Source organism: Martes martes (genome assembly GCF_963455335.1).
Source record: "Martes martes genome assembly, chromosome: 9".
Taxonomy (NCBI): Eukaryota; Metazoa; Chordata; class Mammalia; order Carnivora; family Mustelidae; genus Martes; species Martes martes.
The window spans coordinates 121,196,173-121,214,056 of NC_137896.1; the positions used below are offsets into that span (position 1 = coordinate 121,196,173).

Genomic DNA, 17,884 nt, shown 5'->3' on the forward strand with positions numbered 1-17,884 from the left:
CAGAGAGAGAAGGGAAAGCAGGCTCCCCGCTGAGCAGAGAGCCTGATGAGGGGCTTGATCCCAGGACCCTGAGATCATGACCTGAGCCGAAGGCAGAGGCTTAACCCACTGAGCCACCCAGGCGCCCCTTATCTGTATTTTCTGAATCTTCCGTAGTAAATGCTACTGTTCTCAGGAGATGAACTCATTCAGGGATGAAAAGAAAAGGTTCTTCCCACAGCTTTTAAAATTGAACAAAACCGGGTGCCTGGGTGGCTCAGTGGGTTAAGCCTCTGCCTTCAGCTCAGGTCATGATCTTAGGGTCCTGCATCAGACTCTCTGCTCAGCGGGAGGCCTGCTTCCCCCTCTTTCTCTCTCTGCCTGCCTCTCTGCCTACTTGTGATCTCTGTCAAATAAATAAAATCTTTAAAAAAAATAAAATAAAATAGAACAAAACCAAAAAAGAATTAAGTTACCGTGGGGGTAATGTTTTTGTTTGTTTTTTGTTTTTAAGATTTATTTGTTTATTTTAGAGAGCTTGTGCAAGCAGGTGTGAGGGTGGGGAGGGACAGAGGGAGAGGGAGAGAACCCCAAGCAGGCTCCCTGCTGAGCACAAAGGCTGTCATGGAGCTCCATTCCCTGATTCTGAGATCATGACTTGAGCCCATATCAAGAGTCGGATGCTTAACCCGCTGAGCCACCCTGGCCTCCCCTGGGGGAGGGATAGTGTTTTATTAGTAATATAAAACTACTTTCTTTTTGTGGGACAAAGTAGTAATTTCGTCTTTTAGAGCTCTTTAGCATTCTCTTGTAGATGTTTCTTTGTAGGTACATCTCCCAAAGTAAGTTTGTACTTAAGGCAGTACATTGGGATATTGAAAAAAAAATTAGAACTTCATTTGTGTTGGGGTGCCTGGGTGGCTTAGTGGGTTAGGGCCTTTGCCTTTGGCTCAGGTCATAATCTCAGGGTCCTGGGGTAAAGTCCTGCATCGGGCTCTCTGCTCGGCGGGGAGCCTGCTTCCTTCTCTCTCTGCTTGCCTCTCTGCCTACTTGTGATCTCTGTCTGTCAGATAAATAAATAAAAGCTTTTAAAAAGAAAACTTTAGTTGTCTTCATATTATCTTAAGTATTTTGTGTATATAGGTTTTATAATAGAAAAGATAATATTAGTAGAATAGTATATTTAAATAATGTTTTGAATAAATGTACTAGAAGAGATATTTTCAGATTTTTTTTTACTGATGAGGTGTTAGATTAAAAAATTGGAAATCATTGCTCTAGATCACCTGTTATCCAAGGACTTCTGTGGGCCCCACAAGGCTTTCAGGGAGATGTCACATTCCTTTTTTCTAACTACATACCTGTTTGACTATGGGTTTTCTTCATGACTACAGTCAAAACAACATGTAACATTGAATGCAGAAGCAGAAATGAAAATCCAATTGTCTCTCAGTAAGCCAGACATTAAAGAGAGTTGAAGAAATGTAAAACAATGCCATTTTTTCTTGTTAAATTTTATTTTATATATATTTCATATTTTGGGAAATATATTTTTTAAAAGAATATATTTTTCCAAAATACATTTTCAGTGTTAATATGTAATGGATTTTAAATGAATACATAATTTGGAGTGCTCTTAGTTTTATTTTTAATACATAATTACAGACAGATGTAACCCACATAAACAAGCTCATTTGGGTTCCCAAGTGGTTTTTGAGAGTTTAATAAGATCCTGAGACCAAAACGTTTGAGAACCTCTGACTTAGACCACAAGGTCTTTGAGAGGAGGGGACTGTCTTACTGGCCTTCACTTCTCTACTTCTTGACACATTGGAATTACTTAGTAAATGTTTGTTGCATAAAATATAGGAATTTACCACTGAATCACCACATTGGTTTGAACTCTTGCTCAGCCTAATTTCTTTTCTCTTTTTTGTTTTTTGCAAAATTCTAGTGTAGGTAACCTTACTTTTGTGGACCCTGTAGACTCTTTCTGAGAATAGCTGGAGAATTTTAGTTGAGTTACATGGGAATTACAAATTATTTCTCTTCAGGAGCGTTAGAAGAAAGAATTGAGGATTGAGCATCGGAAGGGACTTTTTAAACAAGGAAGCAGATAAAAAGTAGAAATATATATAGGAAGGAAAACTAACTTTGGTCAGAAAGAATTGCATTTACATTTCTGAACAGATTCATAGTATGTATTTTGTTATTAAATTATTATGGGCAGGCTCAAGATGATATAATTGGAAATGAATTTTATTTTATTTTTTGTTCTATTTTAGAGAGGGAGGGGCAAGGGACAGAAGAAAGAGAATCTTATGCAGGTTCCATGTCCGGTGCAGAGCCCCATGTGGGGCTCAGTCTCACAACCCTGAGGTGTGACCTGAGCCAAAATTAAGAGTCAGACACTTAACTGACTGAGCCACCCAGGTCCCCCTGGAAATGAATTTTAAGGAAATATCGCATTAGCGACACTTAGGAAAGTAAAGATTACAAGCAGCATTTTGTTATTTCAGTATTTCATGTCTTTTTATGTCTCTCAGTTTATCATGGGAACTGGGAGTTAAAAATCAATAACTTAAGTAGAGAAATCCAAGTAGGGGCATTGAAAACTCAGATGAATGATTCACGTATACAAGAGAAGTATCTTAGTATTGATATTTTTGTTGTATAACAATTACATGATTCTTAAAATTTACAAGGAAAGAGGTTATTGTAAGTCTTTTAAAATTACAACTATCTACAGTAAATGAGCATGAATTATTACTATGTTAAGGTAAAATGTCAGTTTATTTAATGGATTATTTACTTACTTTGTTTTGAGGAAAGCAGATTTTATTCATGAACACTGTCTTAGGTTCATTTCTGACCTAATTTCCCGTTCCTTTTATCTTTGAGATCTTGTGTCTTAAAACATTAATTTTCCCCATTAGAGTCTGAATGAACTCTCCCTTTAAAACTGGGGACTGACACCTCTAAGATTTAATAAATGAGGTAAGATGAAAAGATTTTGGTAATGAAAGATTTGCTGCCACTTAGGCAACTAAGTCCAAGGCACTTGTAGGAGCCAGTTATATTTATTATCTAACACAGGTTTTTTTAACTGTTCACTAAGAAAAGTATTACTGTCGTTTTCCTGTTTGACAGATGAAAAAACTCACAGCTAGTATGGCAGAGCAAAGTTTTGAACCCAGATTTGCTTGATTACAAAGGTCATGCACTTATAATGCACTGTACTCTATAAGATGCAGAGAGACCATTTCTGGATGTTGTGATGCTTAAGCTAATGAGTGGTCAGGGAACTAAGTTTTGTATTTATCAAGTTAGAACCGTTATCTATTCATCAAAAACTTTTTGTGTTCCTATTGTGTGCAATGCACTGTCATAATAAGTGAATTTGTTGAAGGCAGGTCCAGTGTCTGTTTTTTTCGTGCTTTCATTCACCATGCTTAGCTGCCTTATGTGTATACACATATGGAATACTCACAAACTGACACATACATACACGTACATATTTCCAGTATGGTTAATCTTTATTGAATGAATGAATGAATAAAATAGGTGAAAAACCAAAAGATAGCCACTGTTCTCTAATAATTCAAAGTTCAGAGTGGGCCAACTGGGTGGCTTAGTTGGTTAAGTGTCCAGTTCTTTATTTTGGCTCAGTCATGATCTCAGGGTTGTGAGGTCAGTCTCCACACCCAGCACAGAGTCTGTTTGAGATTCTCTTTTCCTCTCCCTCTGCTCCCTAACCCCATAAATAAAAATACGCATATATTTTTTAAAAAGTGTAGAGGGGAGAGAGACCTGGAAAAAATAATACAGTACGAGGAGTGCTAAGATAGTATAGTATGCAAAATATGTATATAATATGTAAGAAAACAATCCAGGAAAAACTGATAAAGTTAGCTTTATCAAAATTAAGTACTTTTAAAAAGACGCCATTAAGAAAATGAGGAAACAAGCCACAGACTGGGAAAAAAGTATTTCAGATACATCAAATTGCATATCTTGATAAGACTTACATCCAGAATGTATTAGAACTCTCTCAGGGTGCCTGGCTGACACAGTCACTAGAGAATGCAGCTCTTGATCTTGGGGTCATGAGTTCAAGCCCCACCTGAAAAAGCTGAAAAAAGACTGAAAAAGCAACCCATAGAATGGCAGAAGGTATTTGCAAATCATATATCTGATAACGGGTTGATATCCAGAGTATATAAAGAGCTCTACAACTGAAGAATAAAAACCCAGCCAACCAAACTTCCCCTAAAGGAGCCATATTCACATGGCCAATAGCATATGAAAAGATATTGAACATCAATACTCAAAAGGGAAATCAAATTGAGACCACAATGAGATGTCAGTTCATACCCATTAGGATGGCTGTTATCATAAAAACAGAAAATGTGGATGCCTGATGGCTTAGTCATTTAAGCGGCCTTGGGCTCAGGTCATGATCCCAGGGTCCTGGGATCGAGTCCCGCATTGGGCTCCCTAGTCAGTGGAGTGCCTGCTTCTCTCTCTGCTTGTTCTCTCTCGCGCTCTGTCAAATAAATAAAAATCTTAAAAAACAAACAAACAAACAAACAGAAGATAGCTAATGTTGGTCAGGACCTGAAGAAATTTGAGCCATTGTGTATTGCTGGTGGGAATATAAAATTGCACAGTGTCATTGAAAATAAATTGTACAGTGATTCCTTAAAAAGTTAAACAGAATTATATGATCCAGCAAGTCTGCTTTTGAGCATACACTCAAAAGAAGTGAAAGCAGCGATTCAAACAGGTATTTGTATACCCATGTTCATAGCTGCATTATTCACAATAGCCAAAAGGTAGAAACATACAAATGTCCATCAGCAGATAGCTGGATAAAGAAAATGTGGCATATACATGCAGTATAACATTTTTAGCTTTAAAATGGAAGGAAATTTTAACACAGGCTACAGCATAGATAGACCTTGAAGACATCATGCTAAGTGAAATAGGCCTGTCACTAAAGGACAAATATGTGATTCCTCTTCTAAAAAGTTCCTAGAGTAGTCATATTCACAGAGATAGAAAGTGGAATGATGATTGTCAGGGGCTGGGGAAAGGGAGAGTATGGGGTGTCAGTATTTACTGGATACAGTATTTCACTTGGGGAGGATGAAAAAGTTTTGGAGTTCGGTGGTATGATGGTTGCGTAACAATGCGAATATATTTAATGGTACAGGCTGTATAATTAAAAATGATAAAAATGGCAAATTTTATGTTATGACTATTTTACCACAATTAAGGTAAAAAAGACTATAGTTAAGATTTAAATAGACATTTCACCGAAGAGTATGTATTCTCTTGGGCTAATAAAGCATGGGAAAAGATTTTTAATATCATTAGTCATTCAGGAATGGGATACCACAGCACAACTACTAGACAGTATTGAGTGTTGGCAAAGGATGTTAGAGAAAGTGGAGGCCTTATGCACTGGTGGTGGAATTGTAAAGCATGTAGTCATTTTTTGAAAAATTGGCAGTTCTTAAGATGGAAGTCATAAACTTACGATATGACTCAGCATTTCCACTCCTAGGTAACTACAGAAGAGAAATATGTTCATACAAAGACTTGAATGCAAATGTTCCTACTACCATTATTCATAATAGTGGAAATAGCCCATTATTCATTCACTGGTGATTGGTGAAACCAAACATTTATATATACAAACAGTGGGATACTGTTCAGCATTAAATGGAATGAACCGATAATGTTCTACAGTGTGGAGGAGCTTCAATATATTATGCTAAGTGAGAGAAGCTAGAGAACAGACTGCATGATACACAATTTCTAGAAAAGGCACATCCCTAGAGACAGTTAAATCAGTGGTTGTTGGGTGGGGAGTGTGAGTGTGAGTAGGGATTGATAGGCATGAGGGTGATCTTTGGAGATAATGGAAATGTTTTAAAACTGACTTGTGATGGTTGCACAACTGAATTAACTTACTAAAAATCATTGAAATTAAAGTTTAATAAGGGGTTTTAGAATGTATGCTTGTGTGTATCTGGGAAGGTCAGAGAAAGTATCATCCAGAAAGCATTGACTTGAGTGGAGGGTTAAAAACAGGGTTAGAGGGGCACCTGGGTGGCTTAGTGGGGTAAAGCCTCTGCCTTCGGCTCAGGTCATGATCCCAGAGTCCTGGGATCGAGCCCCGCATCGGGCTCTCTGTTCGGCGGGGAGCCTGCTTCCCCCCCTTCTCTCTGCTTCCCTCTCTGCCTACTTGTGATCTCTGTCTGTCAAATAAATAAATAAAGTCTTAAAAAAAAAAACCAACAGGATTAGGAAAAAGTGGATAGCACATATAGAGATCATTGTGAACCAGTGTGAGAAAGCATGATTTCAGGGAGTTATCTGAGGCTTCTTGTCTAGTTGCAGCATGAAATTTGAGGCTGGGAATGTCAGAAGATAAAGCTAGGAGTAAATTTAAAGTGAAATGAGCCTACTTGTAAAGTGATGGATCTAAGCTGTTGGTAATAACCTGGCAAGAGTTTTAGAGTAATATCACAGACTTACTCTTGGTATGCTTTTGTATTCACAAAGTTTAACACAGTGTTGAAAAATGATCGGTAGAGAGAATATTTAAAACTGAGATGAAATGTTTTGCTACTCTTGAACAAAATCCTGGTACTTCTAGGGTATTGCATTCTATTTATTTTTCAAGACCCAGTTAATGTTAGCTATTTCTGCTGTATCTCATCTAATAATGCCTCTTCACCCCTACCTCTTGCAGAGTCTCTTCTGTTTCTCAACAAGTGTTAGGACACTTCTGGTGTGGTATCATAATGCTTTCTTGTGAAATTTTTAAGATCCTTGACAGCAGGAAGTAATTGTATTTCCTTCAAGTTTATAATGGCAGTAATTGGCATTATATTTAGCACACAATGGGCATTCAGTGGTAAATTTGCTTTGCAGAGCTTTTGAGGAAGGATCAGTGAAGCATAGATCAAAGGGTTGGGGGGAATTTTACATGAAAGTAGTCTACAAAAAAAATATTTGAAGGGCACATGGTGAAATTTCATAAATTCTTAGAGGATTTGACTTCGTGTTGAGGTAAATAGTTCCCCATCCAAATTTTGAATTCTACTTTTCATTGTTTCTTTTCTATGTTAGAATTTTAGAGCTGGAAAAGGCCTTTAGAAATTATGTAATGTAGTTTTTTTTTTCTTTTCTTTTTTTTTTTTTTGTTACTTTGTGATCTTAAGCCAATTACATAAACCTTTCCAAGTTTAAGTTTTCTCAAGTATAAAATGAAGGACTCCTATATATACTTCATTGTTTTAAAGATTGAAATATTTAGAAATTTTTAGTCTTCAATTCAGTAAGTGCTTAGACATAACAAAGAATGAATTATCTAATGTTTATCATAAACGTGTGACTAATTTTGGGCTAGGATCTAATGTTTCGAATTTTGATCCAGTGTTTTCTCATTGTCTTCTAGTTGGTTCTTCTTTCTATATTAGTGACCTGTTCCCATTTTCATTTGCAGTTGCCATTTTGATCTAGGGAAAGGAAATTACAAACTTTACTCATTCATTCCATGCTAATTACACATTAGTATGTCTCAGTCATTGTGGTAGCTGTAGGAAAACGAATGAATAAGGGATGGTCTCTGTTCTCAGGGAGTTTGGTGTCTAGAAGTGGAATATAGACCTTCTAGGAAAACATAAAAATTGAAGTGTGTAGGGGCGCCTGGGTGGCTCAGTGGGTTGAGCCTCTGCCTTCGGCTCAGGTCATGATCTCAGGGTCCTGGGATCGAGCCCCGCATCGGGCTCTCTGCTCAGCGGGGAGCCTGCTTCCTCCTCGCTCTCTCTGCCTGCCTCTCTGCCTACTTGTGATCTCTGTCTGTCAAATACATAAATAAAATCTTATAAAAAAAAATTGAAGTGTGTAGAATTAATGTGGATGATGTGGAGGTTTTTTTTTTTTTTTTTTTTTTTTTAAAGACAGAGATCACAGGTAGACAGAGAGGCAAGCAGAGAGAGGAGGAAGCAGGTTCCCTGCTGAGCGGAGAGCCCAATGTAGGGCTCGATCCCAGGACTCTGGGATCATGACCTGAGCCGAAGGCAGAGGCTTTAACCCACTGAGCCACCCAGGCGCCCCTGATGTGGAGGTTTTAAGCAGCCTGTCTTGCAAGGGGGACATCTGGGGTCAAAGGCTCTATAGAGGAGGTAAACAAAGGGGAGGTAGGTAATCACCAGTGCGAGGAATTGAGGGGTGTGAGGATGACTGGCTTAATATTGCTTGGGAGTTTTGTGTGGAAGGTGGTGTTACTGTGGAGCATTCTGGGGAGGAACTGAAGGTTTAGTTTATTTGCAGTGAAACCAGAATTCTGGAAGATGCAGTGGAATAGACTTGGGATGAAAAGAGCCCAGGAAAGGAAATCACTGAATAGGAAGTACGCAGAAATAATGTATAAGAAGGCGATGTTGTTAGCATCCTTCCAGCTCTCTAGTGTAGGTTCTAGGTCATTACTTTCTAGCTCTTACGCAAGAAGTCCTTTGAAATTTGCCATCTATTATAATTGGTTATCCTTTCTGCTATTATTTGTTGACTCTTCCAGGGATAGTATAGTGTATTAATAACTTGAGCAACTGGTCATTCTCCCATTATGGATTAGACAGTGAGGTTGAATCTCTCAACAGCATAGCCTTTGGACTAGGTTAACTAACCCCACGTGAATAAAAATTAAAGATTGTACTGGAAGTTGAAGAAATTGTAGTTTGGTATAATAAGTATACTTTTAATTCTCTACATATTTAATGTCTTTGTGTAGGTTAAATGTATCTTTAGAATACAGTATGAAGAGGTCTTGTATATTCAAAGGCCTATTGAAGAAGACAGAAGAAAATTTTTCCAAGAATTGATTCTCAATCAGGCATCAATGGCTCCACCACGGAGGAAACACACTGGTAAAGTTCCCAAAGCCTTTAGGGAAATGGGGGAAGGGGATGGGGAATGGAATTAAGAAATGCCCTTTCTGGGCGCCTGCGTGGCTCAGTTGGTTAAGCAACTGCCTTCAGCTCAGGTCATGATCCCAGAGTCCTGGGTTTGTGTCCTACATTGGTTTCCCCTTGCTCTCCGGGGAGCCTTCTTCTACTCTCCCTCTGCCTGCCACTCCTGCTGTGCTCTCTCTCTCTTATTCGGTCAAATAAATAAAATCTTAAACAAAAATGCCCTTTCTTGTCACTTCTTAAAAAAAACATTTCTTGTGGAAGTAAAGTCAGTTTTTTAGATTCTGCTCTTTAGATGGACACATTTTCTTTGGATGGAAATTTCTCTTTAGATGGAGAGGCAATTGTGTTTACCTGACTTGAGATTGTGAAGTACAGCCTCATAGTTAACAGCTTTACTAACAAGTGACTGTTAATGAAGTCTTCTTATCATTTCAGTTCAGATGCTCTGGTAGATTTCACATTGTGTTCTGTTTTAGTTAGCTAAAGTACAGAGGACTTGAACAATAATTTTGAGAACACTGGGTGGTGTGCTGATTACTTTGTGGGTCAAGGTAGGTGTGATGGGTCAAGAGATGATCAGAATGTTTGCCTTTCCTGGTTTATTTATTTTTCATATTTTTATTCAGTACCTGTTCTGTTAGGTATCTTGTGGTAGGCACTTAGAAACCCATCATTACTTTAAGTATTAGAATTTTCTTGGATTTGGCTTAGTAGCATAATATTTCAAATTTCAGCCCCTTGACTTAAGTGAGGAATGCATTCTAAGTCGCTTAAGAGACTCTTTCTAGTCTTAAAGATGTATAAAAGATGAGGTCTTCTTTGTAATCTTTCAGCCTCTTCTTGAAAATAGCAATCCTGTTATAAGTTTTTAAGTGTCTTTACCATCATTCTATCTTTTATGTTTTTTATGTGTTTGTTGGAGGATATTAAATACATTTCCACCCCTTCCAGGTCCTTGCTTTTCTGAATTCTACTTCTGTTTTTTATTGATTATCTTATCCAACATGTCAATCATTTAATTGTTCTTTAGTGACTCGTTTCCACATTTTCTCAGAGTTCTGAGAATGAGCATCTATCAAATGGCTGTAGTTGTGGGGTTTTTTGCCCCTAGAAACCTTGGGAAATTAAATATGGAAGTTACACCTTCTGATTATTGGTTGTTCCCTCCCGTTAATCTAAATAAGTTTTTAAAATATTTCATTATGAAAATGATTCATTTTATCTTGCATATTCCAGATACATTTTAGTCTCATTGATAGATTGAATTTTCTGTGTTAAAGATTAACATAATTCTTTTTCTTTTTGAGTTGCTTCTATTTACTTTCATTTTTCATCTTAGGGGCTATTTAGAAATCAGCCATAATCCTTAAAAGTTTAATCCTGAAATTCAGTGTAATCCTGGGAAAGTCTTTTAAGGAATTAGGGAATAATGTGTTTAGGAAAGTTAATACTTTACTTTTTGAGATTTTTTTGTTTGTTTTAAGGTAGATAGTGAATATTATAGATTTTATATATAACACTGTGGACCAGATTTTCTATCTTATTCATGTTTTGGGGATTCTTCTTCTAGTCCCCCCCCTTTTTTTTTTGAGGGAGAGAGAGGGTAGGGAGGGGCAGAGAGAGAAGGAAAGTCTTGAGCAGGTTCCAGTGTGCAGTGCAGAGCCCCACACAGGGCTCGATCTCATGATCCTGAGATGTGAGCTAAGCTGAAGTCAAGAGTCAGACAGGTAAACGACTGAGCCATCCAGGTGCCCCCAGTTTGTAATTTTTTTTTTTGTTCCCTGCACAGGTACATGCCATTCACTACCCCTACTATGTTGCACTAAGAATATGAATAGAAGACTTGTCTAAAATTAGAACTTTTGGGAGGGGGAAGGATCAGAGAATGGTTACTTGCCTATTTCACTTTCATGCAAATAAGGCAACCCCATTTCGAGAAGAGGGTTTTTAAACAACATTGACTTTAAGCGAATCAGTATACAGTTCTTCACCTAAAGATATTTTTGTTGATTTGAAATATTTCTAGTAAGTTTTATGTAAATCATATTTCAAAATCAAATTATTTAAAATCATACCATTTGCCATTTAAAGGAGTCCTACTATGAATTGTTTTATTAAATCTATTCTCTAATGTACTGTTACTTTCCATTCACATTTTTACTTACTGGACTTCCTGGTGGTTTGTATGTACTTGGAATTGTTTTTTGAGTGAATGACAGAAAAATAATTGCTGTCCTGGCTCTGATCTGTTGGAATCTTAACATTTTCTTCTATTTTATTAAGGTCTTTGTGCTATGGAAGTGCTTCCCCTTGCACTACCTTCTCCACCTCGTCAGTTATCAGAATCAGAAAAAAACCGGATGGAGGACCAGGAGGAAAATACTTTAAGAGAGTTGCGGTTGTTTCTCAGGGATGTAACCAAGAGGCTGGCCACAGATAAACGCTTTAACATCTTCAGCAAACCGGTGGATATTGAAGAGGTCTTGTTTCAGTAGTGTGCAAACAGTGAAGTTGAACTGGCTAAAAGAAAAAAATGTTGACATCTTTTTTTGGAAGGAAAAAAAACAAAGGCATGGATGAATATTACCCCTAGCCTGTAAAATTTTAATCCATGTGATAACTACCGATGTCATCAGCAAAAATCTGGTGACTTTTGGATGAAAATAGTGACCAATTTGTATGTCCTCTTAATTAGTATTGATCTTTGTGATCTCTATCTCTTCAGTTTAAGAAGAGGATTAAAAGTTACTTTAGTGAAATATCCATACTAGACTATTTTTATTCCAGGATAAATCTTGCTCTTAAAAAGTATATTGGTGTTAACCAACCAATACCAATTAATTTTGGCATTTTCCAAATTATGTATACCTTAGTGAAAGTGGTGGCAAAGAAAGCTGAAATTTATCTTTCATATTTTGGAAATGCCTGTGACTAAAAGATGCTGTTTGAAGTTAAGTATATCCTATGTAACTAAAATTTTTTTTTTCCTGCAAGGATTTTCTCTGCTCCCAGTGGAAAATTTCTCACTTTTTATGTGTATTGTTTTGTGTCCTTGTGGGAGCATGGTTTGTGATGATAAGAAAAGAAATTTTCCATTTGGAATCTACTATAATACTGTAGATGAAATTTTTGTTTTGTTTTGTTTTGTTTTTGTTTTTGTTTTTTTATCCTGGGATAATATAGTGTGTGGATGAACACAATACAGTCTTTACTGACATTCTTATAGTTCAGACTCCATGTTTGAACAGCTTTGGTGTTGTTGGTTTTAAGTTTTTTCTTCCATCTTTTTTATTTTTTAATTTGAATTATGAAATGATTCATAGTTTAATGTTGCGTCCTTGTTGTGAAATCTGTACTTTTGGACCTGAGCAGATTCCTTTGGAATCATTACGTCATCTATGACCGGAAAGAATAACCCAGCATTATGTTTTTTTTCCCCTCTGAAAGTAGCTATTTTTCCATTTTTGGTTTTTGTTTATTTTTTGGAGTAAAGGGACTGTCTGTAACTTTATTTGTATATTTTTATTTATCCACAACACATAGTTTTATCCATTGATCTTTTTAACAACCTCACAAGGTCATTATTATTCTTATGTTGCAGCTCAGGAAACTGAGGCTCCTAGGCAAGTGACATAGGCAAGACTGAAAGATTTTTTGAAATTCAAAGTCCACATTCCTTACATTATATCACAGCTATACCTTAAATCTTTTTCTACTGAAAAGACAGGAATTGCCTAATTTGCTTTAGCAATTAATACATAACATTTTAAATTTTGGGAACATTTTTTTTCCCTCTTAGTGTTACCAGATAATCTTAAAACTGTCAGCCTACTTTAAAGATTATTTTAGATGTTTATTTTTATTTGAAATTGGGTATGGGTCTCTGACACTTAAAAAAATTTTTTTTAAGATTTTATTTATTTATTTGACAGAGAGAGAGACAGTGAGAGAGGGAACACAAGCAGGGTGAGTGGAAGAGAGAGGAGGAGCCCCCCGCCAAGCTGGGAGCCTGACACAGGGCTTGATCCCAAGATCCTGGGATCATGACCTGAGCTGAAGGCAGAAGCTTAACGACTGAGCCACTCAGGTGCCCCTCTGACACTTAATTGATAAGGGCTTGACCTCAAGTCAACCTACTCTACTGGGAGTGAACCAATTTTGCCCTTCCCCCAGAGAATTCTCTTTCATTCTAAACAGAAGAAATGATCAGATTTCAAATGCCATCTGTGGTAGAATAAAAGTTTTATAAAGGGTCGTAAGGCATTGGAAGGGGATAAAAAATGTTGATTAGGTAAAACTTTTATTCAAGGGTTATGTTTTCTTATTTTCTGTTTTATTCTTTTTTTTACGTTCGTTCTGCTACTGGTTCTTTGCTCTTAAAGCTGAAAACATAGAGGTCTCTCTGAAGCATGAGGGTAAAACAAGATAACTTTTTTTTTTTTTTTTAATTTATTTGAAAGAGAGCAGGGGTAGGGGGGCGAGGGAGTGAAGGGGTAAAGGGAGAGGGAGCAGCAGACTCCCTGCTGAGCAGGGAGCTGGAGTCAGGCTCATCCCAGGACCCCTAGATCATGACCTGATCCAAAGGCAGATGCTTAACCAACTGAGCCATCCAAGTGCCACATAAGATAATATTTAAATAACCTAAAAAATAAAAATTTATATTCAGATAATGAATTTGACATGTCTAAAAACTTTATGAAATTCGAAAGCAGACTTCAGAGAAAACAGAAGTTTAGAAAATAAACATTGAACTTAAAATTAGGTATTGGAGCAAAAATTTTTCAGTCTTTAGTAATGTAAATTTTTAGAAAATGTGTAATAGAGAGTGAGAGAGAAAGTGAGCATGAGTGGAGGGGTGGGGCAGAGGGAGAGGGAGAAGCAGATGCTTAACCAACTGAGCCACCCAGGCACCCCCAATAATATAAATTTTTATAGTGGTTTGCAGTTAATAAACAGTTTCCATATGTACACAAGGCATGCCAAATGCCAGAACCAGGAATCTAACTAATATCTTCTGAGCTCTTATTTGTTCAGTATAGCTTCACTGCCTCCCCTATAAGGACATTTTCAGCTCCTAGAAATTAAAAAATTATTACATGCCCACACAGTTACCTAAAAATTTAAAGAAATGTATAAAATATGTATATGTTTGTGTGTGTGTATTTACAGTGGAGAAAAAGTAACCTTTATTTTCATAGAACAGAAATTATCCTAGCTCCAGAATTTGGTCCTGGATTAATTAGATGTTTCTAAGACTGCTTTTATATCAAACCTGATCACTTGATTTGAGATTTGCGTTGGGGGAGGCAATAGGTAGATAGGTTGGTAGAGTTTTCTTAGTGGCTGAATGTTACAAAACATTGGGCAAATCCTGACTTACTACCTCCTATTTTTGGTTATCTCCCAGAAAGTTGGCACATAGAGCACATTTGCTTGCGAATTCATTTATTAGGGATTTTACTAGTCATTGAAGGCAATACTTATTTTTGTTGTATAATTGACTCAGAATGTTTGTAATGACTCCAAAGGAGCAGAAAACACTTTCCATGAAATGATTCACCCTGGAAAATGAGAAAGAAAAATTTTTTTGTTTAAAGATATTGAAGAGATTTACCAGAGAACTTCTTTAGTAATATGAAAAATCTATGTTTCTTAATTTCCTTTAAAAAATTTCTTGAAGTAATATTTATTGATACTTACTGGGTGCTTTTACGAATACGTTTTCTTCTCAGATCCAAAGGATCGGGGTGGGGGGAAAAAGCTGACAAAATTGGCTTTATATTTCAAAATGAGAAACATTTCAGTGTTGATTTAGGTAAGACTTGAAACCGAAGCTTTCATGGAAAGTTGACTTCAAAGTAGTAACTTTAGTAGTATAAATTGTTCTATCACTTTATCCTTATTTGTAATTTTTAAGATATTTCGATTTAATTTTTAAATAACCACATGGTTTTGTGTTTTTCTGAGTAGGTCATATGAAATAGAAGTAATTTTCATTAAAATATCCTCTTTGTTTTAGGTTTCAGATTATCTTGAAGTAATCAAGGAACCAATGGATTTATCAACAGTAATAACTAAAATTGATAAGCATAATTACCTGACTGCTAAGGATTTTCTGAAAGATATTGACCTCATCTGTAGCAATGCTCTAGAGTACAATCCAGATAAGGACCCAGGAGGTAAGGAGGCTCTGGGCAAGATTCACTTTGGTGATCAGTAAGAAGATAATTGAAAGTGTAAATACTAAAGCATGCCCATGTTTAGGTAGATAAATTAGTTTTAAGGACATATTATTGTATTTAGAAACTTCTTTATGAGGAACTCATACTTAAATATAATTATTATTTTATTAAATAATGGGTTTCAATTAGGATTTTATATTTTAGGTATTCTGTTCCCTGTTTAGTTTTTATTTTTTGTACTTAGATTCTTATTTTGTTCAGGTAGGGTGGAAAACTGAGTAATTGAGAATTGAATGTGAAATTTATTTGTTTAGTAAACACCAGTGCTGATAAACACTGGGAATTTCAAATTGATGGGAACTCATTATAGGATAAGTTTATATAGTAGAAGACCCCTTTAGGTAGACTGTGTGTATTCTGTCGATTGTGGGTTTTTTAATGTTATTTTATTGTTTTGTTTTGTTTTGTTTGTTTTATTTTATTGTTTTGTTCCTAATCCCACCCTGTACTCAAATCTCTAGTCCCAGCTCTTTGAGTACCCTCCAGGAAGGACCTCTAGGAACATATCTGTAGTTAAAACAAGATGAATTGACTGATTCATTGTAACACAAAAGAATATGTATCATATGGAACTATATGGGATTTGAGCTTATGCTGAGGATTTTGGAGAGGATTTAAGAAAGTTGGGCATTATAGTAGATTGGATGCTCTTAGGAAGTGGGGGTAATTTTGTGATTAGGTATTTTAAGAACCTGAAAGGAAGAAGAGTGGAGCAAGGCTAAAACTGGGATGGGGAAAGATGAAACAGTCATTCATATTATCCAAGATAGGGTTATAGTTGGTTATTTTTGTAGCTAGGACAATGTTCATGCTTTTGTCTATGTTTAGATACGATTATGGAGTGCTTTTGATTTCATCTTTATTCATCATGGTCACCAAGTGGCCTTTTCTGATGTTGTGTTCTTAAAATTGTATATGTTTAATATGAGTACACCAAGGCCAGCTGATGGTGCCTGGCCAGTTTCCAGCTGACAGAGACTGTTATTCTTTCTCTCACTCTGCTGAGAATTCTGTTTCTTCAACAGGCGATAGATAATTAAGATGTTTTTTACTTCTTAAACATTGATTTAACTTTCAGTTATCTCAAGATAGTTACAATATAGTTTCTGCCTTGCTTCTGTATCCATGGGCAGTAGTTCTTAGGCCACTTGTTAGAATGACCTGGATTTCTCACTTTCACATGAAATTAGGTGTTTCTCATCTAAATTTAGACCACAGCATGTCATAGACCCTAATTCCAAGTTTAGAGGCAGAATAACATTTTACATAGCTGGTCTTAAGCTTTGTATTAGGACATTTGCCTCTTGTTTGTTTTTGTTTCTTTTGCTTCGTTTTGACTTTTTATTATATATGTTGTATAGAAAAATTTCTAGAGATTAAAAACAAAGAAGATAATTAAAGTAATTTGTAATTCCACTACTCTGTGTTCTTTCTCTCTCACACAGATATATTGTATATGGAATACATACATGCATAATATTTTTACTAAGATGAGAACATAATTTTTGTGAACTTTGTCATTCATGTAGTATTTTGTGAAAAGTTTATGAGTTATATATTTCTGTGACATTATTTTAATCACGTAGATGTACTGTTATAACTAATACCCTGTTGTTGGACATACTAGATTTTTTAGTTTTTAGTTTTTTCCTCTGTTATAACACTGATGAATATCTCTATAGCATAAATTTTATGCACATCCCTGTTTCCTTAGAATAAATTTTTTTTTCTTAGAATGAATTTCTTAAAGTGAAATTTCTGAAGGAATATATATCTATATCTACATACAGATATAGATTTAGATATCTTCCTTCTAAGGCTTTTAATCTGTACTGTTAAATTTTTTACCACAATTTTGTTTTCTTTTACCAGCAGCATGAGGGCCATTGTTAGCCAATATAACAATTTTGTGTGAATGAGAGAATCATCTTCTTCTCTGTAGATGGCATCCAGCAACCGAACCACAGTTCGGGTAGTGAAGAATGGGCTGGATGTCAGCTTCATTTAATTTCTTTGCTGGGGCCCTTGGTGAGGGTACAGTCTGCACAAATGTGTATAGTAGCCTTGACCAAAGTATGAAAGTACTTGAGTGCCTACATTGTGTCTTAATTTTCAAGATACAGAGGTTGCTGAAACTGTAGGAGGTAATAAGAGCTTGGGCTTTGGATTTGTACCTAAGTGTTAGTCCCAGTTCTAGGCTATTACCTAGTTCATTAACATGATTGAGTTTAGTCCTTCACATTTTAGTATCCCTATCTGCAAAATAGGGATAACTGAAGTATTCTTCTCATTGGGGTGGTTGTATGAATTAAATGAGAAAATGTATTAGGTTAAATCTTACGAAACTACTGTTTTCATATGGTTCAACCTAAATATATTAAGCCCTTAGCATAATGCCTGAGACATGTTAAGTGTTCCATAGAGGTTAGTAGTTCACATTTTTATTTTTGTTACCATCATTAGTTTATTTAAATTGTGCCTTAATTTTTCATAAAGTCATTGATTAGCGGGTACCTGTGTATTAAATTCCCCGGATCACATTTAGGAAAAAATCTAGGGACTGATAGTGAAAAATAAATTTGAATGGTTAGAGAAAGCCAGTTGAGGTCACTCCAAATTTCCCGCTCATGTTACTTAATTATAACCACATTGGATTAATCATAAAGGTCAATCTGG

At 36.1% G+C, this 17,884-nt stretch overlaps 1 protein-coding gene across 2 annotated transcripts in view; it reads left to right on the forward strand.

Annotated features, from left to right (window-relative positions):
* ATAD2B (ATPase family AAA domain containing 2B) overlaps nt 1–17,884 on the forward strand; it is a 152,135-nt gene that overhangs the window by 106,393 nt on the left and 27,858 nt on the right. Inside the window, exons 20-22 of one of the 2 annotated variants that reach the window (XM_080814879.1) lie at nt 8,786–8,921; nt 11,250–11,446; nt 14,986–15,145. In XM_080814879.1, the coding sequence (XP_080671005.1) occupies nt 8,786–8,921; nt 11,250–11,446; nt 14,986–15,145 (493 nt within the window). The remainder of the gene's footprint in view (nt 1–8,785; nt 8,922–11,249; nt 11,447–14,985; nt 15,146–17,884) is intronic. The other variant, XM_080814880.1, reaches the window with a different exon arrangement.